This window comes from Hylobates moloch, unplaced genomic scaffold (genome assembly GCF_009828535.3).
Source record: "Hylobates moloch isolate HMO894 unplaced genomic scaffold, HMol_V3 SCAFFOLD_22, whole genome shotgun sequence".
Lineage (NCBI taxonomy): Eukaryota > Metazoa > Chordata > Mammalia > Primates > Hylobatidae > Hylobates > Hylobates moloch.
In genome coordinates this window covers 4051895-4077998 of record NW_026652297.1, presented here as the reverse complement: position 1 = coordinate 4077998, position 26104 = coordinate 4051895, and the positions used below count along the sequence as shown (strand labels likewise).

Sequence of the window (26104 nt, the reverse complement as noted above, 5' to 3'; positions counted from 1 at the left end):
TTAGCCGGGCGTGGTGGCGGGCGCCTGTAGTCCCAGCTACCCGGAGAGGCTGAGGCAGGAGAATGGCGTGAGCCCGGGAGGCGGAGGTTGCAGTGAGCCGAGATCGCGCCACTGCACTCCAGCCTGGGCGACAGAGCAAGACTCTGTCTCAAAAAAAAAAAAAAAAAAAAAAAAAAAAAAACAAGACAAGGTCCCTTGTGTAGTGGAGAAGAAAAAAATATATAAAGCACTAGTAACAAAATATGTTAGGCAGGGTTTCTCAGCCTTGGGACTACTGACATTTTGGGCCAAAAAATGTAAGAGTGCTGTCCTGTGCATTGTAGGATGGTTGGCAACATTTCTGTCCTCTACCAACTAGGTGCCAGGATTATCCCTTCCCCTCATGGATTGTGACAACGAAGAATCCCAGACACTGCCAAATGTTCCCTGAGAGGTAAAATAACCCCTGGTTGAGAACCCTGTGTGAGAGGTACATACAGATGCTATGGAACTGACCGCAAAAAAATAGGCATGGATCAGATGGTAGGGTGGTGGAGTCAAGGAAGGAGTCCCCAGAGGTGTTGGAACTTTAGCTGGATTTCAAAGGGGCCCGCCAAGTGACTAACAGGGAGGAGTGGGCAGGCAGAGTGAGGAATTATGAGGGAGAATGAAGGAAAAGAAGATTAAAGAGGTGGACACGGGACAGACTTGAAATGGCAGGCCATGAGGTCTAATGTATATTCTGAAAGTTATGTGAAAATATCAAGGTAGCAAAATAAAAAGAACTTGACGACTGACTAGACTGAGGTGTTGGAGAACAGAGAACGACTCAAACAGTGGCCTAGATTTCTGGCTTGGGACCCTGGTAAGATTACCGATGCCATTTTGAGTCAATAAATACAATGTTAAAAGGAAAAGAGGCATCAAAGTTGGAGGGCAAACGGAAAGTCAGATTATTTGTTTGGGATATGCTGAATTTGAGTGCTAATGGGGCGAGGAGATATCCCGTAGATAGCTATATAGGCCCACTGCACTCCAGCCTGGGGCAAAAAAAAAAAGGAGAGGGGGAATGAAATGAGTTAAGTAAATGAGATTATATGGAGATTAGAGTACATTTGCCTTTGATAATATAAGACTTGTTCTTGAGCATAGTCTGGGGGAAGAGGAACAAAGTAAAAGATACAGGAAAAAGGATGAGTGATGGGGCAAAATCTCCAAAAAGGTGGGAGAAGATTCAAAGCTTGAGGGGGAGGAGAGAGAAGTAAGGTGGGAGGGAGAGAGACGGAATTAGAAAAACATTTGTTTAGGACAATGAAAAATACCTCGCTAAGAAGGGACAGTTGCAGATGCAGATAGGTCTTCTGACTCGTAGCCTCAACAACTAAATTAGGTTTAAGCTTCTTTCAGGCAGTGTCCATGTTTGATCACATATGTACATCTCATTCAAAAACAAAACTAGTACAACGCTTTGTTGGGAACTCAAATAAATGAATAAAAGTGCAACAAGTCAGTGAGATGCTGACGGGGGTTAGATGCTTTTCTATTTCACCCATCACCGCGGCTGCTCGAGCAGGCCCAAAAACTCTCCCGGGGACCCTGCGATGGGGCAGGGGCGCGAGCCAGCAATCAGAAACTTCCAGCGCTTGGGGTATCACTTTCATACCCGCTGTCCCGGCGAACACCGCACACCCACGCCGCAAGGGGGCGGGCCCCACCGCGGTCTTTGCTGAAGGGCGGCTCTGCCTTCCCGAGCACTGCAAATCGCAGCAGGGTGGAGGGTCCGTCCCGCAAAGCAGAGCGCGCAGGCCCGCGTTGCGGGGGCGAACCCCTCCGGGAACGCGCGCCCCGAGATGCTGCTACCCTGGACACCGACGCGCCGCCTCAACGCGTGCCTCCACCGCCAGCCCTAGCCCGCCCCACCTCACCGGTACCCATAACTGCTACCCGTCCTCCCACCGGCCACCCCAAGGATCTCCTACGCTGCTCCGGGCAGCGAGAACCTCAACAACCGCTCACCTGACCAGGCCGTAACCCGCCCCACTGCCGCCCCGTCAGCCCCGCAGCGACTCACGCAAAGCCCCGCCTCCTGCGCTTCCCCACAAGCCCCCGCGGCCTCGCCCCGCCCCCTTTAGCCTGGGCTGGAGCGCGCGCAGGAAGTCAGCTTCGTGACTTCCTTCTCAGGATGGAACCAGCTTGGTGGCTTGAGGGTATGTAAAAGCAATATCTGAGCCTTCTGTCTGCTTCCAATATGACTAAACTTAATAGGAGATAACCCAAAAACTGCAGGATCATCCTGATTTTCTGATCTCCAAAACAATAAAACCTTGAATATTTCCTTGGACTCCCTTCAAACAGTTTAATCCCTAGTATTTACCTTGCTAATGTCTGACCTTTGTGACATTAATTTGTCTGACTTTTGTGAGTATAATAACCATGTGAGAAAGTTACTGTTTTTCCACCATGAACAGACTACTGTCAACTGGTAATCCTGGCAATTTTAGGGGATTTTTTTTTTCCCCTTTAAGTACTGGTATTTGGCAGACTAGTCCTTCCGTCTAACTCCTTGCATCTTTTGCAGATAAACTCCTTTTCTAAGTGAATCTATCTCTGAGTCTTTCTTTGACATGTGCCAGTGTTACAGTCTGTCTTTAGATATGCTCTGGCTTGCAGAGAAAAAAGAACGAAACTTTTAACACTTTTTGCTTCTGCTTCCCGTGCGAGGGAGTCTTCGTTGCAATGACAACTCTTAAACGAAAGTAAAACAAAAATAATTGCAGAAGTCCACAAAAGCAAACACAAACAAATGAAACTTTCCGTTTAAAACAGGACTGTAACCTCAAATATTATCCTCAAAATCCAGATCGGTGGTTCTCAGTCTTGAATGAACTTTGGAATCACTTAGGGAGTGTATACATATACACGTGTGTGTGTGTGTGTCTGTGTGTGTGTGTGTGTATATGTGTATATAGATATACAGTGTATATATATACTGTATATGTGTATATATATACAGTGTATATACAGTATATATATACAGTATATATATACATATATTGTGTATATATACTGTATATATACACAATATATGTATATATATATACAGTATTATATATATATATATATACTGATTTCTGTGTCCTATCCCAGAGATTCTGATGTAACTAGTCTTGAGTGAAGCCAATCAGAATTTTTTAAAGCATAGGATACAGCTGTGCATTTGAAGCTGGATGCCACTAACCCAGGTGCTGATCAATGAAGGACTAGGCTGGGGTGCTGTCTTACAAGGTCATATCATTAGCACATCCTTCCCATTGTTTAATTATTGGTATCTTTATATTTTAAAATCATAGTAGTCAAATCAGTAAGTGTACGTCAAAATATTTACTAATGAAATGATTCTTTGGTTGTATTAGGGAGATAGAGAACTGACTTTTAAGAATTTTTTATTAAGTATTTAAAAGCAAATATTGATTTATTGGTGTTTTTAACAAAAGCAACCACATTTGTTTTATTAATTCTGGCAGAGTTGATTGAGAAGAGAGATACGGGGGCTAGCTGGCTGCTCTAGTAAAACCTCATAGACCCTTAGGTGACCCCTCTTTTCTCTCTCTCTTTTTCTCTCTCAAACCACATAATAATCAGAAGTAGCTTAGTGAATATAGAGTCAAAGTGAGAAAAGTTAATCAAATGGTTTTGATGGTCATCATCACCTAATTCTGAGGCTCCTGCTGTCCCACAAAACCCATGCCTGCAATGGCAGCCTTCTCTCCTGTGAGCTCAGACCTAGGCCACCTTAAGTTCTTTCCTAGATTCCATGCAGACCTCCCCACTTCTATTGGCAGTTATCTTCAAATGGATTTCAACAAAATGTGTAAATAATGCCTTTCTTTTATGTCTCTGTTATTCATTTGCTCCAGTCATCTCAATTGAACTTATCATTAATACCTGAGGAGTTATTTTCAAAGAGACAGACCTCTTTATGTGTTTTATGTGTTGAAATTGTAATGGTCAGTGGAAATAAACAGGAGTGTTTATTATTGTGACAATAAAATGCTGCAATTAATGATTGTAAATGCTATTAATTTTAATATCCAAAACAATTATTGGGATCTTTCAAATAGTTAAAGAGTCTGACAGTTAATGTAAATCTTAAGAAAGGAAGTATTAGCTAAGTAACTTTAGGAAGAAAATGAACCTTGGGACTTCCTGTTATAGAGATACTATGTTAAGTTTGGTTGCATGTGACAGAAAGCCCAAAATAAGAGTAGCTTAAACATGAAAGATTATTTTTCTTTCATATAAGACTGAATATAAGCAATCCAGGATTAGTGTGGCAGTTTCAGTGTGAGACCCAGGCTCCTTCCTGGCTGCTCTGTGATCTTCAGCACATGGCTTTCATTCATGGTTCAAGCTGGCTGCTCAAGCTCCCACGATCTTGTCTGAAATCCAGTCAGCAGAAAAGGGCAAGAGTGGGAATAACGGTACCCCCTGCCCATTAAGAATACTTCCTTTTGCATGCCATTGGTGAGGACATAGACACACGCCTACTTCTGGTTGCAATGGAGGTCAAGAGTCTGTGCTCTTGACAGTCATTTGTATACCTAAAAACTGAGAGTTCAGTGAATAAGGAAGAAGAGGAGAGCAGATACTGAGGGGTAACCAGCAGCCTCTGTCAGGGGTCTTAATAAATATTCTTCAAAAATAATGAATGAATAAGTGAGTAGATACTACTAGAAATCCAGGCTCACTACAACATGAGGAAAAGGGTTGAATTTTGCAATCCTGATTCTGCTACTGACTAAGAATGTGGCTTAATCTGAGCCTCAGTTGTCTAGGTAAAATTAAAGTGATAATAAAAATACCCACCAGAGTGAGAAAATGAATATAAAAGGGCTACTTAGCACAGCTTGGGACATGGTAACAGCTTAACAAATGTTAGTTCTTACCTTTCTCTCCTGCAAAGCTAAGGCCCAGACCCTGGAATACAGTAATCTCTCCTGCATTTCTGTCTTTCTGTCTCCTACTGGACTACCTGGAAGACCTCTGAAGAGGCCTATGAAGAGCACAAGTACTGAGCACCAGTAGGTGAAGGTTAAGGCTGATAGCAGGGATAGTAAATTGCCTCTCCCAGTATAAAATTAAATCTGTATAATAAGTGAGACAATAATTACTATAAGAAAAGACTAGCATGTTATTTCACATTCCTTATCTCACAACAATGGTAATATTATCCCCATTTGACTGGTGAGGAAACAATCTGAATAATTAAGAAATTTGCTCATATGGCCAGTAAGCAACAGAGCCTGGCTAGGTACCTGGGCAACATGACTTCAGAGTCTGTACCTGTTACCCCTGTGCTCTACTGACTCACTGTCTTGCCTATTGACTGTGAACATCTCTGGGAAAGGGCAGGACAAGGCCCTGTTTCATCTGTCTGCAGTCTATGAACTTGCCCGAGGTATCTCTTCATACCTGACCGTTTTCTAGCATTGTGGCTTGAGTAATCTGTTTACAGATAAGAAGTCTTTTTCTGTATCTCTTTAGCATCTCCTCTTGCCCCAGTGTGGTCATCCTCTGCAACCACAGAAGCTACATCCATACATCCAGAAATGTCCTTATACTCCTGTGTATGTGATCAAGGGGACTGGTTATTGGGGATGGGGACCACCAATCTCCATTTACCGCCCCCCCCCGCCCGCCGCCTCACTATCTGTATGCAATGCTCCTTCCACTCTTCATATTACAGAATTCTCTTCCCCTCTTGGCTAGAGAGACTTAGTGAGTCAACAGAGACTTCACCCAGATACCACATTCTTCAAGCCATTCTGAAAAGACTCTAGAGCAAAAGTATCACTGCCAGCCCTGTTCCAGGGAAAAGGCAGACAGACAGACAGTGGAGGGAGGCCATATACAAAGAACACGCTCATTTCAAGTTTTCTTCAATGACTTTAATTGGAAACTTGAACCTTCTAAACCATAGTTCACACCCGGCTCTGTGGTACAGCATTTAGTTCTCAGTGGGGTTGGGGGACAAATGCATAATTGAGGTTAAAATAGGGAACTACAGTCTCTCTGGTCTCCTAGAGTTATTCAAATTATGGCTGCTGGATAAGCCTTAAAATAATTATGTTAATGACACCAAGCTATGGGTTCCTTCTTCCTCTGATGCTGAATCGTCCTCCTATGAGGAGAACTCTTTCAAAAAAAAATTGGGGATCAAAATACAAGTCTGTGGCTGCACTAAACATCCACAAGTGGGAAACTTCTTGATGCAGATACTGAGCTGGACACAAAAACACTCAGGCCTGGAGAAGGCCACCCCACCCCCAGCCCATTCACTGCACCAACCTATTACCCTTCTCCATTCAGCATTGGAGTTCTCCCAGACTCTGTTCTGAGAGGATCTAACTCTGGAAAAAAACAAAGGCCCTTGCTTGATTACTGTGGCCTTACTTCTTTGAGGACCCCAACACAGGGCTGAGTTGTAGTTTACAGAGCTGTGTATAATAACAGCCATTATAGTAATCTTGAATTTCTATCAGCTGTTCTTCCTAAGAACAATTGAAAACACCTTCACAGTAAAAATATCAGGGTTTGCCCTCTCACCAACCCCAAAAAGAGGAAAGTGGGCAAACCCCTTCCCTTTACATTAAAGGGAAGCATGAGGCCTGGTAAGGTCAAAGGACTTCTTCCTAGTTACCCCACACATCAGGGCAGAGAGCTATGGAGGGCTCCTACCTTCTCTGCCTGGACTCTGTTTCTTAGTCAACATTGCCAAAATTCTAGAGGATAAAGGTTTGACTGTTTATCCACATTTTTCTAATTTGTACATTTTATCTGTTTCCTTTGTGGGCACTTTGAGATTTAGGAATGCTTCTCAATTGCTTTGAGATTTGGTGATCCCTTCCAGTCCTCTCCCTCTTCTCTCTAGTCCAGAGAAGATAGCACTTCAGTCTTGCAAGAGCCCTCATGCCCCTTTCTGGCTCGAAGTTCTATTAGGTGGAAGACACTATGTAGGCTGTGGCGATGTACTTCTTGCCATTCCCATAGGTAGACTTGTCCCAGGTATATGTCCGGACGGCTAAGGGATATCCTCCCAGGCTTAACTGGCAGCTGTGGGGAAAGAGCCTGAAATCAGAGGGGCTCCCCACTTCACCCTGCCTCTCCCTGGGCTGGAAGGATCAAGCCCAACAGAAGCAGAAGGGCTCCATTCTGCTTAAACAGCCTTAAAGACAGAGCTGGCACTGCTTTCTTCAGCAGCTGCCTGCAGCTCCCCATGTGCAAGGAGCCATTTCAAAATCTTTGCCTTATTTCTTGTCTTCTTGAAGAATGCTGTTCCTCATCTTTCCCAGAGCAATATTCCAAAATCCCAGATTCTGGAGGTGAAATCCTCAGAAATTAAATGTTTGCTTAGGGTTTCAGAAGTGGGAGAACTCAACGTGTCCGAATGTTAGAGAACTTGAGGCCCAGTGGTTCCTAATGGTACTCTCTGGGGCTCTAGGTTCCCCTAAGTAGCCTCAGGGGACAAATAAAGAGGCTGAGAGCTCTAGGACAACTCCATTTCTATTTCATATATTAAGGTCCTATGTAACATTTCACTTTGGGAGAATGAGGGGAGATAGTTTTGCTGCTAAGATGAAGTTTGGCAGCCACCAAACCAATCCAAAAACTTAATTGTTCAAGCAAGAGAGCTGAGGCCCAAAGCACAGATTTGTCCAAGCCCTCTCAGCCTCTTTGTGGCAGAGTCCAGGTCTCTTGACTCTGTGATGGCTGAAGACAGCCTGCAGCCCCAGCCTGCCCCCCAGGCCTGGCTGGCCCCATCCTTACACTTTGCCTGGCCTGGCGATGAAGCACAGGGAGTAGAGTGCAAACTCAAACTCAGGGCTGCTGCCGATGAAAGCGGAGCCCACTTCCTTATAGTAGCCGTCCCAGTTGAACTGCATTGCCAGCACATCGGGGTAAGAATCCCACTGCGGAGGGAAGGGCAGAAAAGGGGGTCTGGTGAGTGCCACAGAGTGGAGTAGAACAGGTGCCCAATGGCAACAGTCAGACGGTATTCGTTGAGGGTCCATTAGGGGCCTGTGTGAACCTTCCAGGGAGACTGGATTCTTTAAATAGAGGAGGCAGTCTGCCTTGCTAAGGTGTCTGAGCCCACCCGGACCCTCTGCCTGGAGCTGCCAGTGCACATCTACCAGAAAGGGCAAAATCACTATCCATAGGATCCATCTCTGGATATCAAGGACATCACTGTTCCCAGTGGCCCTCACACATGCAAGAGAAGGACCGTTTACTGCCCCCAAATTATTTCCTGGTACCGGGCAGCAAAGGTTTCTGTCTTGTAAAGTGTATGAAGTTTAGCTCAGACTAGCCAGGCTGAAACTTTCAGCCACATTCTAAGGAAACTAAGGCAGGGAGTAATTGCATATCTTGTTCTTCCCTCTGAGAATCCTCCCCAGGCCCCAGACTCCCACCCCGATATGGTGCCTCCTGCCTCCTGTCCCCTGCAGTTCTAGAGCCTTCACTGTTTGGAAGGGAATTCCAGTGTCCTGGCTGGCTACAGTAGCTGTCCAGCAGGTGAGGACGTGATGGTCACAACCACCTGGGGCTGCCCCCTGAGAGTCAGGCTGAGAGACAAGTCAAAGGTTTGGAACGCAGAGTGAGAGCAGGACATCTGGGCACTGACAGGGCTTTTCCAGCCCGTGTACTCACAGGCCCATCGTAGATGTGACTGTAATAGTCAACCAGACCCTCCTTCTCCTCCAGGTAGAAGCGGATCCAGTTATGGAAGCCGGTAACCTTGCCTTTTTTGACCTCACCTATAATAAAGAGTCCAAGATGGATAATCTGGGCTCCTTCCCCACCCTCTCCTCCAATCCCCTTTCTCCACCCCATGCCAAGGCTTCCCCCTTCTCCAGTCTCTGACTTCTAGCTGCTTGGCCCCTTGCTGTGAGTCCCCCGAGTCTCTCACAGTCCTATCTCTCACCTCAGGAAGGCCCCCGTTCTGGCTCAAGCCCTTGGGAGAATCCTTCCTTCTGGTGATCCTGATGACCTCTCTCAGCCATTACTCCAGCAGCAAGCCAGGCTTGGTGGGAGTTTGATGGGGTAGAACAGTGGGGAACAGACCATGGCCCTCTTGGGAAGCAGCTGGCCAGGCCCTGGAAGCAAAGGACTGTTCAGAGGTAGGCAAACTTGCTCCCAGACACATGTCTTGTCCTAGATGTACCCCCTTGGGAGCCCCAGCATCTGGTCATCTTTCCCCCTTAGGTACTCCAGAAAAGACTGTTTCTCAGAATGGCTCCTCAGACACCCCACCCTCCCCCCGGCCATATGGGCAGGGGAGAGTGCATGGGTCCCTCCCTGCTAGCTGGCTAGACTGCTGATTAATCCACACCCAGGGCTGCCCTGCTCCTGAGCAAAGCCATTCCTCTTCATCCCTCAAACTCTTTCTTTCCAAGAGAAGTGCTCGCACCTGAGAAGACATGTTCAAAGCCACTCGAGTCCCCCTCTTCATTGCCTCTTGAATAGAGCCCAAACCACATGTTCTTCAAGTCATCGACGAACTCTTGTTCTGAGCCATAGCGATCTGCAGAGAGGAACACAAAGGGTTTTGGAGAGGGGAGGCAGGGCCAGGTCCTGGGAGCACTAAACAGAGACCTGAAGAGCTACTTGCTCCCACACGTCAAGAAACACATGGGTTCAATCAACAAATGTGTTCGGCTGTTTATTTAATGATTATCTATGGGATGCCTATTTTGTGCCAGATCCAGATCTAAAGGCTGAGGATTCAGCTGGGAATAGCAAGGACACGGTCTCTATCTATATTATATTCCAGTGGAGGAGTCAAATAATAAATAAACAATAAGAAATATGATTTCAGATCAGTGCTATGACGCAGAGTAGCCTGTAATGACGGGAAAGGTCTGGCACATGAGTTGGGGGGTCTTCTAGAAAGGAAGATCAGAAAGGCCTCTGTGAGAAGGTAGCACTGATCAGAGAGCTGAGGGATAAGGAACTGGCTACACAAAGATCTGTAGGGAAGATTCTTCCGTGTAGAGGGAACTGCAAGAGCAAAGGCTCCAGGCAGACTTGAGTTTGCTATTCAAAGAACTAAAAGAAGTCAGTGAGGCTGGAGCAGGAGGGGAGAGTGGTAGGAGAGGAGGTTTGAGAAGCAGCCAAGGGTCAGATCCTTCAAGCCGTGGCAAGAAGGTCAGATCTCAGGCAAATAGAAATAAAACAAAAAATGTTTTAGATTTACTCATTGCTTTCTGTCCACCTAGTGCCTGCCATTTTAAGTGCTTTCAATGTAACACTGAATCCTCACGTTGAATCTTCACATAAGCTTGGTACTAATTATCCCCAACTTAGAAATGAAGAAACTGAGACAGACAAAGTATAAAACTCATGCAAGATCACAGTTAATGAAAGGCAGAGACAGCACTTGAGTCCACTCAGTCTAGGTCCAGAGACCAATCTCTTTAACAACTCTATAGCTTCTTGGTAGTGCAGAGCCACTGAAGGATTTTAAGCAGGGGAATTGTATGATAGGAGCTTTTAAAAGATCACCCTGGCTGTGTATGTTAAAAAGGCAATGGGGTGGTATGAGTGGAAGCAGAGAGACCAGTTTTGAGGCTCATGCTTTGTCCATGTAAGAAGTTGATGGGGATTAGATGGTGGTGTTAACTCCGGAGGAGGAGAGAGAAGCAGTAGGCCCAGGACATATTTTGAAGTGGGAGTGATGGACATTACATTACTGATGGAGGAGATGGGGGTAGGGAACTTTGAGGTAAAGAGAACAATTAAATCTAACTACTAGGCTTTTGGCCTGAGCAACCGGATGGGTTATGTTGCCATTTATGAAATGGGGAAGACCCAGAGAGGAGCAGGTATTTTTGATGGGAACCAAAAATTCTTTATACACTAAGTTCTGTGTGAATATTGGTTAGATAGCTAAGTGGAGATGCTGAAAAGACCCTTGGGAAAGTTCAGGGCTGGAGATTTCAATGAGGGAACCATCAAAGATTGACTGTTTACTGCCCACAATTTTATATGGTGAATACAAAAGAGATACCAGACATATTCCTTCCTTTCAAGGACTTAAAACACATTTGGAAAACAAGACTAAATATACATGAAATAACAGAGAATGGTTTCACACACTGAATAGCTACCCTTACTGAGCAAGGACTGAGTGCCAGGCTTTCTACTGGGTGCTTTATAAGCAGTCATCCTCAAAAACCCCATTTCAAAGGGAAGTCCCAAAGGGGTCAAATAAATTGCCCAGGGTCAAGTCACTAGCAAGTGGCAGAGCCAAGATTTAAACCAAGTCTCTCTGGCCCAAGGCTGTTGTGGACCACACTCCAAACTCTGCAGAGGTGCCGAAAGCCAGGGTGAGCTGGGGCAGGTGCAGCCTTCACAAATGTGGTGGGATATGAACTATCATAGAAGTTTAAGGATAAGTGGGATTTGGACAAGGAGAGAGGTGAGGAGAGAGTGAGTAACGGGACAGCCTGGCCTTGGCATCAGAACCCTGAGTTCCAGCCGCAGCTCCGCTTCCAACTCATTTGTGGCCTCAGATTCTAAGTCTAGCCTGTCTGGCCTCTGTTTCTCTCATTTGAAAAGCCCTTGCTCAGTCTAGGCCTCCAAGATTCTCTTGTGTATTTACTACAAAGAGAACGCCAGGGGGCAGCACAGGATTGCAACTTCTTCATAGAGTCACTCCTGTGTCCCTGTCACTTTACCTAAAAACAGTGTCACCAACTCTTAAGGGAGGCAGCAGCTCTGAGCCAAGGCACTCTCAGGGACAACGAGGGAATACCCGGACACAGCCACCCCTGAGACAAAGCCCAGCTGCCTGGAGTTTGGGAAAGGAATCTGCAGGACAGTAACAAACACAACTCCATGCCAAGAAGTCCTGCGGCCAAAATCTTTTTTGGTCTGACTCAAATGTGTCTCTATCTGGAGGCTTTCCAACCACAACTCTTCCCGATAGGACTTCCCTCTCTGAACCTTTGTTGATTTTCTGATGTTGTTTCCCCAACCAAAAGGTGGACTCAGCCAACCCGATTCCTGGACTTTAGTGCAGGAAGAGGAAGTAGAGTCAGCGACTCTATCTGTCTGAAACATGGTGCTGACTCCGGGATCGCGGAGGTGGCTGAGACGTGCCCTGGGTGGGGGTGGGATGTGAGGGGAGGCTCACACCCGGCAGAGAACCCTGAGACTGTAGCAGAGGGTGGGCGTGCATGAGGCAGTTAACATGAAGTCAAAGGTGGGGTGATTTCCAAGCCAACCAGCCAGAGGATGTGCCAGCTCCTGGTTGGGTTCCTAACCTCTCCTTGGCTTCCCCCTGGCCTCATCCCTCATCCCTCCTAGATGTACACTAACCTCCACAGAGTCCCCACTGCCTCCTCACCTGCCCTCCTAACCTTCCCCTCCCCCGCCCCCGCCCACCTGGCTTCCCTCAGACAGACTCATGCGCCTTGAGACCTGGGGGTGCTCACTCACTCTGGTGATGGAGGAAGCTGTAGAGCTCCTTCATGACTGCTGTCTTCATGATCTCTCTGAGGAAGGCATCCTGCTCGGCCAGCTCCTGGGCACTGAAGTGCTCCCTATGGCCTGTCGCCCGCTGGTAGTTGTTGAGGAGGTTGATGAAGGCTGCATAGGTGGGCTTGGAGAACAGCTTCTCATTGACATAAGTGAAGAGTCTGGGGGAGGCAGAGGGGAACCCCACTGAGAGCCCCAAACACGGGGCAGCGAACCCTCCAGAGACTTCTGGACAGGCCAGGGGCAGACAGGCGAGGGCTGGTTTCAGGAGCCGAGGGGGCACTTCAGGTACTCTTGAAAGCCACACGTCAGGTCACTTTTCTTCCACCTCACGTTTTGGAAGAGCTGTTCTATCCTCAGCCTGGCCAATCACAGAAACCCTCCCAACTGGATATCCACAGTCCCTAAGATGGCTTTGTCTCTGGAGACCTATTTTTTTCTGCTGTCCCTTTGATCCTGCCTGACTTGAGGATAAAAGAGCTGAGGCATCAAGAGAAGCAAGGATGGGGCGAGATCTGGGGGGTAGAAAGAGGAATTGCGGGAACTTACGGCTTTGGGCAGCGATCCACTTGGTCTCTGGTCTCTGACGGGGAGATGCAGTTTTGGCTATTGAGAATGATGTCTTCCTTCTGGGCTTTGTTGGTGTCTGCCCTGTAGATCTTCTCAGAGATGCTCTGAATCTCCTCTTTGGTTATGGCATCACTGCTGTGGGAGAAGCCCTCTGGGAGGAATTGGGAGGGGGATGGCCTCAGAGCCAGAGGGAAAGGAGGGCTGGCAGGAAATTATCTGTGTGCATCCCCTCCTGGGCACCTTCAAGAAGCCAGCATGGAGAGAGGGGGGCCACAGTTGGACACCCTAGTGGTGGACAGGGGCCCAGAGCCTAAAGGACCTGTGAAATCACCACACCGCATTGCGCACAGAATGTCCCCCCACCCCTTCCCCCTAGAAGGGGTCTCACGCTTGAGCATGCATCAGAATCACCGGAAGGCCCTGGTAGAACAGGACAGTGAGTCCCACCCCTAGAGTTTCTAATTAAGTAGGCCCGGAGTGAAGCCCCAGAGTTTGCGTTTCTAACAAGTTCTCAGACATTGCTGATGCTGCTGGTCCAGGGACCACACGTTGAGAACCTGCTCTAAAGTCCTTCTGTGTCTGCAGCTTAGCTAAGGGAGCAGAAGACTAACCATGGTCACTACACAGGCTCTCAAAATCCTTGCAGCAGTTCCCAAACTCTTGGCAGCGGGCATTGCAGTGACATTGGTGGTGCTTGTCAAAGGCTTCGTAGCAGCGGCCCCGGCAGGAGGTGGGTGCCGAGTACAAGTCTGAGAAGAGAGGGGTGGTATGTCCCGGGCTGACCTCTAGAGGTCACTCTGAACGCCCCACAGGCTGTCCCTCCCTAGCCTGGCTCTCTTCGCTCTGCCCAGTAAAGATCTCCAGGGAAGAAAAACAAACAAACCTAATTCGTGCATACCCTTCACAGTCAGGAAGTCCTTTCTGATGCCGAGCTTTACTTTCTGGCCTGCTGTTTTTCTAATCTTCTCATTCTAAAAATAAAATCTCTTCCACCTCCCTCTCCAGGCCTCCGGCTCTCTTTCCTAGCTACCCTCCTCCCATGGCCCCCCAGGCTGGCTGAGCCCCCCAGGCTTCTTCCTGCCCAGGTTCCCAGAGTCCAACAAGCCTCTGTCATCTGGCTGAGGCCTGGGCCTGGTGCCACGGCCATGGCCACCCCTCTTTGTCACCCTCATGTCCCTCCTGCTTTATCTTGAGGGCCCCTCTTTGGGGAGGCAGGCTCACTGCTGGCGAGGGCCTCTTCTGTCTCTTCCTCCGGCTGTGGCATTGGCTCTGACTCTTTGTGGTCCTCTGCAGGTAGATAGAAAAATAAAGTCACCAACAACCTGAGAATTCCCCTGCTGCTTGGTTTCTGGTTCTCTGCTTCCCCAGCCTCAGGGGACAAGCAAGAGCACTGGAAGCAAATTCTGAACAGGGGCTGGGGTCCAATGGACAGGCACCAAATAATGAGGATGAAAACAGAAAATGGAAGATGTTTCCAATGGAAGACACATTATAGAAAACTTATAAAAAAGGAAAATAATTTCCCCAGGTGACACATCTGGATTGAAAACTCTGATTTTGGTGATGAAAACTCTGATTTAACAAAAGTTGACAGATGGATAGAGCCTTGATGCTGTCCTAATGACAAGGCCCTCACTTAGGAACATCCTGTACCTAGAAAAACTTCTCATCAGAGTTCAGGGTAAATTCTCAGGGCCTCAAGGAATAAGCACTGTTTCCTGAGATTCCAACTTCCCTTCTTTCTTTGCCCCACTTGGAAATGGCCACAAAGACTGCGTCTAGTGAAAGGGCATGTTCAGGAAAGCACATTCCTATTGCTGCCCCTTTCCCTTCACCTGCAAGCTGAGTGACTGTAGCTCAGCTCTGGGTGGAGAAGGGTGGATTTGAGGTTGGGGGTGATGCAGGGGGAGAAATGTTCCTGGGGACTCTGAGTTCCTCTCTCATCACACAGTGGAATAATCCCCCCCAGCCCCCCCTCCACATACCCAACAAACAATACTGTTACAAAGTGATTCAGAATCTACTAGTGAGTTTGCTGGGAAGTTATTACCATCAGAACTACCAGTCAGGTTATTCTTCAGTCAACAAACATCTTCTGATCACTCACTATGTGTCAGGCTGTGTTCTAAGTGCTGGCAATCCATAGAGTTCTGAATTCAGCCACATTTTATGCTAAACAGAATTTTGTGTGCTGAGCTGGAATCCTAACCATCATTTCCAATATGTTTTTCTATTGGAAAGGGGTTCTGAGTTGCAAATCAGAAACTTGAAGATGAAATGGCTACTACGCTGGGTATTGCCTTTATCTTGAATGCCAGCCTGATGGTCCAAGGTGAACAAGCCTTCCTGTGTTTTCTGAATGGTAAGAAAAAGTGGGGACACAAGGGCAGCAGAAAAGGCATAGGCCCTGATTCCGGCTGATCCCTGGGCCTGGGTCTCCCTGCCTGGGGAAGGAGGTATATGTGTGTGTGCTAATATCTATGTGGTGCAAATGTATAATACATATGCTTATATGGTGATATGGTTTGGCTGTGTCCCCCCTCAAATCTCATCTTGAATGGTAGCTCCCATAATTCCCACGTGTTATGGGAGGGACCCAGTGAGAGGTAATTGAATCTTGGGGGCAGGTTTTCCTGTGCTGTTCTCGTGATAGTGATTAATTCTCACGATATTGTATGGTTTTATCAAGGGCAGTTCCCCCGCACTTTGCCTGCCACCATGGAAGATGTGTCTTTGCGCCTCGTTTGCCTTCTGCCATGATTGTGCGGCCTCCCCAGCCATGTGGAACTGTGAGTCTATTAAGCCTCTTTTTCTTTATAAATTACCCAGTCTCAGGTATTTCTTCATAGCAGTATGAAAATGGACTAATACATATGGTATTTTTGTATAAATTGAAAAAAAGCTTCCATATGAATGGAAGCAGCTCTTTGGGCGCTTGACTGGCTACCACCTTTGGGCAAATTCAGAAAATGCACTCCTTTCTCTCAGCAGACACAACTCTTCACCAGGGCACAAAACCTGATGAGAAGGATACAGACTGGATTCTGGTCCAGCTTGCTGCTTAACTAGGTTCCCTTGTGCAATGCACAACCTGTGCAACGATTATGCAGTGAAATTGATGGCCATTACCTAACGTGCCTTCAGTGACCGTGTTTTCAAAACTGGGAGTCAGAGTGCATGGCTTGATAGCAAGGCTTTGTGTCACAAAGCAGAAGATCATTAATATGGGAGTTGACAACATTGGAAGCACCTAAACAAGTTGATTATTCATACAAGATTTTTTTCAAGTATTCATTTAAAACTATGCAGTTAAAGGTGGTGCATGTCCTGTTCTAATTTGTAGGCTGGAAATGATGGTATGGGGATGTTGTGCCACGTGGTCCCTTCACTAGAGGAAGAGTGGTATGAATCGTGTCCGTCACTGTGACACCATGCAGTCTTCCTGGCGGTACACAAGTTGTGAGAGTTTGCTACCATTTTTACATTTTTGCGATTTAAAGTGTTGAATAACAATTAGTAATGTCATACATACTAATATATTATTTTTATCATTTTACCCATTTTTAGAATTTGGTACTTAAACTTTCAAGATATTGTTAATACTCATAGTTCACACAGAAATTCTAGGTAAATGACATCTACTGTATTTTAAGTTGGGGGCATCCTAGAAAACCTGAGAAAAGTGGTGGCCAAATTCCTGACCCTGCCTCTGTCCCTCAGTGTTTTCTGTCCAGACCCTTAGAGCCCCTGTCAGTCCTGAACACTGCTGTGGCCTGCTGGACACCCAGGCCAGTGGCCCCTTAGACAGGCTGGATGTGCGTTCGTCTCACAAGGAGGCTCACCAGTACACAGGTGTTCATAGTCTTCACAGCAGTTCCCATGCCGGAGACACCAGCGGTCACACTGGCAGGCAGTGTCCCGGTTAAATTTCTCATTACATCGAGATGCACAGGATTCCATTTTTCCTATGGGCAGTAAAGGTCACAAACTCAGCTCTATGGAGACCCTGTTCTCCTCCCCAAGGTGGCTCCTGCAGGAGGGTTCACAGACCAGGGCAGGAGTGTACCTGGCAGGGAAGGGCATTAATCTCTGCAAGGGAGAAGTACATCCACAGCCTCCCGTGCACAACATAAGCCTGCTCCCCACCATCCAACACCCACCAAATATTTCAAGGCTCATCAAAGAGACCAGGATCACAAACCCAAATGCCTATTTGGGTTAGGCCCATAACATAAACAAGTAAAGAAGCAGGGTATGAGGCAGTAGGAAGAAATGGAGACCGTGACAAACTTGAGAGCAATGCTCCATCTGAAATTCGCAGCTGATGCTCAGCTCTAGCCGATTGTGGCCATGTTGGGATGTGGGCTCAGTGTTGCCAGAGCCTCCCCTTTTTTTTTTCAAGATAAATCTTCATTTTTATGTGAAATTTTCCAACCTTGTAACACTTTAAGCACGCCAAAGAAAGAGGTCTGTGAACTGGGTATAGCCCACAGGCCCCCTTCACCTGTCATGTCATGCTGCCCCAGGGATGTCCCCTGCCCCTGACCCTCCCCTGGCTCTTATCCCATCCCTGTTATGTTCTTTGCTTCTTTGCTCTTCTCTCCCCTTCTGCTCTTCTCTGCACCCTCTTTCCCCCTGTGTCACATCTTTCTGTTCTTTCCTGTCTTTGGAGTACATTCAGATGAATTTATGCTCAGGGTGGGGAATGAGGCGGGTGCGGGTGAGAATTGGGCTCTGGCATAGCATTCTATTATGTAACCACAGACCACATCCCCTACTGCAGCCAAATGGTTTGCAGAAACAAGCTTTTGGTCGCAAGGGACATAAGACAAGACATTTTGAAGGAACAGTGGAAACCCACTATCCACTCTGGGATTTAAGGGTGATAACAGAGTCTTTGTTCGATTTGAGGTTCCTGAGGTTTGGATTTCATGAACGCTGGGTTCAGAGGTCATACTGTGGGTTACAGAGAATGTCAAGGTCAGAGTCAGAGTTACCATCAGCATCAGAATTTGTATCAGTGAGGAAACTGAAGCCTAATTTGGACCAGGGTTGGGGTTAGTTAGGTTAAGAACTACAGTTAGGATTTGGGCTTGAGTTAGATTAGTTGATAAATTAACAATTTTGTATTGATATTTGAGTAAGGAATAGGAATAGACTTAAGATGACATTCGGGGTTGAGGAATGTGTCAGGATGAGAAAAAGATGAATAATCCCTGTTTTGTTTGGGGGCTTGGTTCTGGTTATGATTCAATACAGGCATAGTATCTTAATTTAAGCCTGGAGTGGGTTAGAGCTTAAATATTAGAGGTTGGGTTTAGTTACCAGTCCCTAGTATTGGATTCTGGGATTAGGGTTGATACTGTGTCTAATGAGGGACAGGATAGCAGAGAAGTTAAGAACCTAGACTCTGGCGCCAAACTGCTTGAGGCTGGAATTCTGGTTCTGCTGCTTTCTAGCTATGTGATCTTGAGCAAGTTGTTTGAACTTCTGTACCTTGGTTTTCTTATCTGTAAAAGTGGGATGATAATGGAGCCTATCTCATAGAATATAAGAATTAAATGAGTTAATATGTGTAAAGCACTTAGGACAGCAAGTGACACATAGTAGTACCATAGAAGTATTTGTTAGGTGAATAAACGGTGGCAATATTTCATGCCCATCTTCCAAGTGACAAGTGTTCAGACTGGCTGGAGCAGTCTTCCCTGTGTGGTGGCCCTGTCGACACACTTAATCTAGCTGACACTCTCCCAGGGTTTCAACAGGGCCATCCCTTGGGCTGGGTTGTCAGCACATCTGTGTTGCTGGTTTCCTGGCTGACTTCATCACTACAGCTCGGTATTCTTTACATCAGACAGGCATCGGGTCAAGGTTAACCCGGGTCCTCAGACAACTTCGCATTGTCAGGCCTCCAAGGTGGCCAGGAAGGCAGGTTTCCAGTCCCTAAAAGAGACCAGGCCCAAGGCCACTTGTTCCTTCAAGCCCGCAGGAACTCCTCTTGAATGTTAAATGATGCTGCCTTGGAGCCTGAATGCAAAGATCTTAAGGAGAAATTTTCAGCCCATCAGCTCCCTGCTCAGTCAGCCTGGCAGTACACCCAGAATCCAAAGGGAGAGAATTCAGGCAAATCAGGGCAATGTTTTTAATGGGCCAAATCAGCAGAGTCCAGGGAAAGAATTCACTTCATTCCAGCAGCTGGCACCAGTTGAGAAGGGTTGCAAGCGAGCAGTCAGCTGGACGTGCAAGAGAGCACCCCCGCCGGCCCAAGCTGAGTGGGCTTTTTCATCTCTGCTCAGGAACTTTGTCTCCAGCAAGAGCCCCATGCCAGCACTTTCTCACATTTCTCTGTGCACTTAGTCTGCTTCAAGGTGACCTTGGGATTTGACAGTGGAGGGCAGGGGTAGGAGGAACTTTTCCTCATAGGCACTTTGCTGTGACATTCTGGGGACACTCTGATGAGTGACTAGTCACCCTAACAACTCACTCCAGCATCCCCACACTGCACCATTAACACCAACACTCTGAATAAGCCTTGCTCCCCAAGCCGGGTGCCTGAATCACTGCTCTAGTAACCTGTGCCTCTTGTTCCTCTGCCTCACCTCTCTGACTCTCTGCCTTTCTTCATCTGAGCCTTTCCTCTCTCAGGTTCAAATTCTCCCTCCATTCCCCCATGAAATGCTCAATTTCTCTGCACTTGCTAAGACTTCAATATGCCAGAACAGCCACTCCCTATCCATACTGGCCATCAAGAAAGCTTGGTCCCAAGCCTGGGTGGACACAGTGTCCCTGTACACTGGCGCTCAGCCCCTCTGATGACTGGGACATCCTACACGTCTGTACCTCTCAGAAGGCCTCATGCTGTTTCCATGGAGTCCTAGTCAACTAAGAAGCCTCACCCCTTGGACTAGCTTCCTGCCTCCATTCACAACCAAAAAAATAACCAAGGTTCTCCACAGACATCCAACTCATAAAGGAGGGCCTGAGGCTGTCAATGATTCCCCATGTGATTCATATTCTTGCCTCTCAGTTCTGAGATGTTGGGATAGTATTGACAAGTGCAGAGCCTCTTCCCTGCCACCTTAGGAAGCCTCACACACTTGACCTCACTTCCCCATCAATCCCACAGCCAAAGCAGATACTGCCCTCTGACCCAGCAGCAAGAGCTCCACCTGCACTTCTAAAGCCACTGCTACCTCTGCCCTCAGGGATGTCCCCCCAGGGACCAAATATCCAGAGTTGCTCTCCTTCCCTAAGGCTGGAATATGCCAAGCCCGCTGGCCACCCCTACACATTAAGCCCCCAGGTTCCACCTTCCTCCCCACCAACAGGACTGAGGCTGGTGCCTCCCAGGCCCACACTCATGCTCTCCCACTGCCTGTCCACCCACTAGGGCCCAGGCAGAGCTGGTTTCTGGTAAGGCGCACTATCTCATCCATGGTTGGGAGGCACAGCTTCCTCTTCCAGGGGGTTTCCATTTAGAAATCCCATAAGGGTCTCCTTTCCACAACCCAATTTGAAATGGCCCCAAGTGGAAGTTTCTCCCAAGAATATTTATAGTCATAATCATAGCGAATTTCCAATTCACTGAGATCTCACTTTGCACCAGGTGCTTCTCATATATTATTTCATTTAATCCTTTCCACAGTCCTGCACAGGAGCAACCCAGTGGAAGGATTCTCCTGTGGGCAGAGGAGGATTCTCCCCACACTCCTCAGCTCAGCCCCTCCCTTGGCACTCCTTCCCACCTACCCACTAGCTACCAATTAACACATCAGCACCAGCATTTTGCACAGTTACTAAACAGGAACATGGTCCTGTTCCTCTGCCAGTCCCATCCCCTGGACCTCTCATAACTGTGGGCCAGGTCCCTTCTGTATTCTTTAATTCTCCTAACACTGCAACAGAGATCCATTCCTCTGACCCCTGTACAGCCCCAGATAGGACGTGGCCCACCTTCTGGTCAAGGGCCCTTTCAGTTTCCTCCTAAGCCTGCCCACCTCCTAAGGCTCTACCCAAAGTAAGATCACACCCTAGACAACCTCACCTGTCACCAGGCAGTGGAAGGAGTGACCAAGGGCAGCCAGGCCACTCAGACCCCGTGGACCCCAGCCCTAGCTTTATACTTTACAGTGGCCCCGGACAACAAAATCTTGGGGAGATCAAAACTCAGGCTGGACTAAGGGATGTTTGGGGCTGATCCTCCAAGGTGTCAAGAAGGGACTTCCATGAAATCAGACCATCAGCCCTGCAACTCTCTCCACATAGTCCAGTCCGTTCCGGGAACAACACCCGCACCCTCAGACAAGGACAACCCAAAAATCTTCTGCGGGCTTAGGACAGAGCTCACCCTCCCTTGTCCCACGGCCCTACCCTCTACCAAGTTCTCCAACTCTCTGCTTCTTTAGGCAAGATCCCGCCCCACCAGCAATCCCATGCCTGCCAGATAGTGACTTACCAGCCCAGGCCAGGCCGCACAGCATGGCCACTACCAGGGAGATGCAGGCCCTCATGGTGCCCAGTTGGAGGCCAAAAAGGGAGTGGCTGTTGGACTTTCACTAGCGTCGGATGAATGTCACAGCTCTCAAATGAGCCTTATTCCTCAAGCTGATCCTTTTAAAGACACCAGGACTTGTGGAGCTGGTGTCTCCAGATCCTTTCAGGAAGAAAAAGGGGAGGGAGGGACCCTAGATGGATAGGAGGTGGGGCCCTACAGCTGTTTGAAGCCTGAGGGAAGGTGACTAAGCAGGTAGGTAATGCCAGATGTTGAGAACAGGTAATGCTAGCTGTTTGCAGCTTAAAAAAATAGGTCATGCAGGCAGGCACACCAAGATGGGTCCAGTTTGGAGGGTTCTTTGTCCAAATTAGGGATACCCATGGGCTGATCTTTGGGTGATCCCCACCAGACACCTACTTCCAAGTCTCAGACCTGACTTTCCAAGGGGCCACAGGTTGGATTCATCTTCAAATTCCTGGAGCTTAGCGTGACACTGGCACACAGTAAGGTGACTGGTCCAAGTTTGACAAACAGTAAGTGCCCAAGCAAGAGTTGGGGTCATTGGACAGAGAGATACAGGATGTGTCGGTCAGAACCAGGGCTATTCTTGTTACCACCAAGCCCAGCATAGCTAAATCAGCCACATGTAGCTGCGCATGGCTAAATCACCCTAAAATATTATGCAAATGACTCTTATTGAGTTAGCCTCTGGGGTTTAAATGTTTCAGATTCCTTATGAGGCAGGGGAGGGGCAAGAGGCCTCTTAAAGGCAACTGAAGGCCCACTCTTCTTCCCCTGGGAGCCCAGGGTTTCACTCCCTTCACCCCCACTTACACTCCTCTCCTCAGGAACTCCTCCCCAGTGAGGTTCTTTTGTTTCCAAGTCCAAAAGAAGAGGAGTAGCTCCGTGTGACTGTCCAGTTTTCCCCGATAATAAAGGTAAAATCTGCTAAGTATGATACCCTTGCCAGAAAGAGCACTGCATGGGGATTCTCATCCCTCTCAGGCAAGAAAACTATAATATAAAAAGGCAAAATTGGTGAACAGTGGAGGCCACTCATCAGTGATTTTTTTCTAGAGGTTGGGAGTGGAGCACGTCTTCATCCAGTGTGCTTTAGCAGGAGAAGTTTCTTCCTCTCGCTGGTCTTCAGCTTTCTCATCTGAAATGATGGGGTTGGATCTGACAATCCTTTCCAGGTTCTCAGACTTTAATCTCGAGTTTTCCTGCCCATGTGCCAGGTTGAACAGTTGCTGGTGGGTTAAAGAGAATCCCCCAACCTGTTGCTGTGTAGAGAGGATTCCAAACATAGGGACTCAGGGGTAGACAGAAGGACAAGCCTAGGGCAAGCAACCTTTGCAAGGGGCTCACATCGGAAGTGCAATATATGTATATTTTTTGAGATGGAATCTCTCTCTCTCTGTCGCCCAGGCTGGAGTGCAGCAGTGTGATCTCAGCTCACTGCAACCTCTATCTCCCGGGCTCAAGCAATTCTCATGCCTCAGCCTCCCGAGTAGCTGGGATTATAGGCATGTACCACCACACCCGGCTAATTTTTGTATTTTTAGCAGAGACCATGTTGGCCAGCCTGATCTCAAACTCTTGACCTCAGGTGATCCGCCCACCTTGGCCTCCCAAAGTGCTAGAATTACAGGTGTGAGCCACTGCATCCAGCCCGGAAGCACAACTGAAGAGTGAGCCTAGCCCTTCTCTCCCAGAAGGAAGCTGGTTAGAAGGAGTAAGAGCAGAAATGGCCGCTTCATTTGCATAGGTTTCATTTACACAACCCAAAAGCAGGCTGAAGAGTCACTGCCCCTCAGAATCCTCATCCTCCCTGGGTTGGCAACACATAAACATATCTCTGACTCCTGTTGTTTACGGGACAAAGGACGGTGTCACTGGCTGGCCCGGGAAGCAATGATGCCTCAGAATTTGGGACTGAATGGTCTGTCCCTTCCAAGTGTCCAGCTGGGTGGACCCTAGCTGAAGCCAAAGCTGTCAGAGTGGGGTACAGCCTAGCTAGATTCTCCTAGTGTCCAGCTGAACTGGCCATGGGATGGCGTTTTGAGGGCAGGAGCTCTCCCCCTATTAGTGGAATTTTAGGTCGGGAGCAAGGATGGGAGCTGGGGAAGACAGTTAAGGATGACTCCATAGAGCCAGATAGTTCATCTGAGGACCCAAGTGTTTAAAACTGCATCCTTCAACAAGAATAACAGCCTTAACAACCACCAGCAACATTGACTGAGCACTTACCGCGCGTGTTACCTTATCATATGTTTTATCTCATTGATTCTCACGACAACTTTAATAGGTACTATTGCTGTCCTCATTTTACAGATGAAGAAACTGAGGCACAGAAAGATTAGGAGACGTGCCCAGAGCACACAATCATTAAGTTATGCAGCTGTGCCTCAACCCAGATCCCCCTGACCAGGGGTCATTCTCATAAGCACCGTTGCTCCATTGCCCCACAACATCACACTTTGAACCACCACTTAATCATATCTGGTTACTATACAAAGCAGTCTAGATTTAAATTCACTGGGATTAAAGGGACCTCAACTGCCATCTAGTTCTACTTCTCATAGGATGTCGCAACTCCCTAAACAACCCTAAGTGCTTGTCCTGCCTCTCCTTCAATGCCTCTGGTGCTGAGGGTTGAGGGGTGGGGAATTAGGATATGCCCTCCCACGGCTGCTCATACGCCCTCTTCGCAGATCGGATTCCCAAACCCTAGATTTTATAACCGAAGACATGCTGACAAACGCAGAAAAAATCCATTAAGCCAATAAATGAAAATATATCAATATACATTCATGCAAAGATGCCTCATAAACTTAGATGTCCATATATGTGTGTGTATACACACACACACACACACACACACACACAGAGATACATTAAGATAGATTTCAGGCAGCTTTCTCTTCCCTGCTAGCCTGTTGTGGACCAAGAACTCTGCTGCTCCTCTTTCTGAGTACCCCCCGCCATTAGCTACTCACATGTACCTTGCAAACTTCCATCCTTGCAAACTTCCCAAGAAGCCACAGTGAGACCAGCCAGCAAGTTGGGAATCACGTTAGGCTGGGTCCTGGAGACCTGGGGTAGGGAGAGAGTGGAGGGAGATGCATGGGGGACGGTGTCTCAGTGATGAGAATGGCAACAGAGATGGTGCAGTTGTGGCCTCTGTGGAGGTTTGGAGAGTGGGGAAGAGGGTGCGGCTGCTTGGGCAAGGATTTGGGAGGCACTCAGCTGGGAGAGACGGAGAGGGTGGGAATTCCATCAGCCAAATGTTTATCGAGTGCTCACTGCATGCCAGGGGCTATGCTGTTATTGGACTGGCAGGGTTCAGGCCAGGCTGGAAAACCCTTCCTGGAACTGATTGGTTTCTGGTGGGACAGAGGCCAGATAAGCCTCAGCATTAGGCCATAGTTTGAAGTAGGCCTCATTCATCTCTGGGCTACCACAGGTGGTCTGGGATCTGTCAGGATCAACAGGCCATGAGAGAGACTGACCCAGAGGACTACTAAAAGGGATACCTGCCCAGGCCAGCCTATTCTACCATCCTCGTTCTCCTGCAAAACCAAGGCCACGTCATTTCAGCAGAGGACCTGAGTGCGGAAGGACCCTGCAGTTGGCCCATCACAGGAGAGGCCCAGACTCACCTCCCAAGGGGACCCTGGCACATGAAGATGCTGGTTCTCCTGGGAGTGCTGCCCTGGCCCACAGGATAGAAGCGCAGGATGGTCACCCATGTCTGCTCTTATTGAATGTGTCTTAGAAGCGGCTCCATGTGTGATTTCTTTCCCACATTGGTTAGTATGGTGTATACCACGTTTGTGTTCCCAGGCTTTTGTTTAAGTTTGTGGGCAGCCCTGACATCAGCATCACACTCACTGCCTGGGCTGAGCATATCCATCAGACCTCCCAACTAGGCCCACTCATCACATAGTCCCATGCTGCACTTCTAGTTCTGCCAGCCACACCCCATGCTGGTCCTCAGCCTGGAACACCCTCCCCCACCCTCCCTGCTCAGCTGTCCAGCTCCTACTCATCCTCCAGCCCCAGGGCAAATTCACCCTTCCACAAAGCCTAACCTCTCTCCAGCCCACAGGATCTGTCCTGCCTATGAACTTGGTTGTCCATATTTGTCCTGTGTGCCTTTGACACAGCACAGTCATCTCTGACTATCTGTTGCTGCCAACGTGGTGTCAGTTAACCCCTGCACCGCCATTTAACTTTTCCTCTGAAGTTCTTTGAGAAGGGGACCCTGCCTCATGGGCCCTTTGTATTGCCATCCAATGTGTGTTAGAATCTAACAGATAATTATCAACCTGTGCCTGGGACCTGCAATGAATCAATACGTAAATGAATCAGGGCACTAGTCAGTCTTCCAGCCCCACTTGTTATTAAAGACTCAGTGAAGATGGTTAGCAAAGCAGAGGACAGCAAATGGGTCTCCGGCAGCTGTGAAGCTCCAGAGTTTATCCAAAGGGGGGATGCGGGGTCTAGAGACTCATCTCA

General features: G+C 47.9%; 2 protein-coding genes and 1 long non-coding RNA gene across 11 annotated transcripts in view; 1 reads left to right on the top strand and 2 right to left on the bottom strand.

The window, feature by feature from the left end:
• The window catches only part of RPAP3 (RNA polymerase II associated protein 3), a 40271-nt gene extending 38204 nt beyond the window's left edge, over window positions 1-2067 (bottom strand). The window contains exon 1 of one of the 3 annotated variants that reach the window (XM_032143376.2): window positions 2051-2067. The gene's annotated coding sequence lies outside the window, so the exon portion shown is untranslated. Of the gene's footprint in view, window positions 1-1301; window positions 1782-1995 lie in introns of those variants that run through there. The other 2 variants (XM_032143374.2, XM_032143375.2) reach the window with 2 other exon arrangements.
• Window positions 2068-2071: 4 nt separating this feature from the next.
• LOC116461622 (uncharacterized) lies at window positions 2072-25765 on the top strand. Of its 3 annotated transcripts, none has more exons than XR_004246144.2 (4): window positions 2072-2186; window positions 15331-15451; window positions 15779-15878; window positions 25050-25765. It is a non-coding gene; the product is annotated as an uncharacterized LOC116461622 (long non-coding RNA). The 3 variants fall into 3 exon arrangements; XR_009211697.1 differs by lacking the exon at window positions 25050-25765 and adding an exon at window positions 16433-17063; XR_009211696.1 differs by lacking the exon at window positions 25050-25765 and having other exon boundaries at window positions 15779-17063.
• ENDOU (endonuclease, poly(U) specific) lies at window positions 5906-25016 on the bottom strand. Of its 5 annotated transcripts, none has more exons than XM_032143371.2 (10): window positions 24589-25016; window positions 16932-17054; window positions 14311-14376; window positions 13701-13838; window positions 13069-13240; window positions 12481-12680; window positions 9449-9562; window positions 8689-8795; window positions 7807-7949; window positions 5906-7092 (listed from the first exon to the last, which is right to left on the bottom strand). In XM_032143371.2, the coding sequence occupies exons 2-10, from the start codon at window positions 17047-17049 to the stop codon at window positions 6975-6977; spliced, it is 1176 nt and encodes a 391-aa protein (XP_031999262.1). In that variant the 5' UTR covers window positions 17050-17054; window positions 24589-25016; the 3' UTR covers window positions 5906-6974. The 5 variants fall into 5 exon arrangements, with proteins under 5 accessions (XP_031999262.1, XP_058289646.1, XP_058289644.1 ...); XM_058433663.1 differs by lacking the exon at window positions 24589-25016 and adding an exon at window positions 21545-21679; XM_058433661.1 differs by having other exon boundaries at window positions 6196-7092; window positions 24583-25016.
• Window positions 25766-26104: the final 339 nt, after the last annotated feature.

What these genes read in the sequence shown, in the direction of transcription:
- ENDOU (XM_058433663.1), bottom strand. Translation starts at nt 21,599, where the DNA reads ATGAGGGCCTGCATCTCCCTGGTAGTGGCCATGCTGTGCGGCCTGGCC. An exon ending in AGAAGAGGCCCTCGCCAGCA is followed by an intron (nt 13,839 to 14,310) that starts GTGAGCCTGCCT and finishes CTCTCTTCTCAG; the next exon opens with ACTTGTACTCGGCACCCACC. An exon ending in GAGCCTGTGTAGTGACCATG is followed by an intron (nt 13,241 to 13,700) that starts GTTAGTCTTCTG and finishes AATTCCTCCCAG; the next exon opens with AGGGCTTCTCCCACAGCAGT.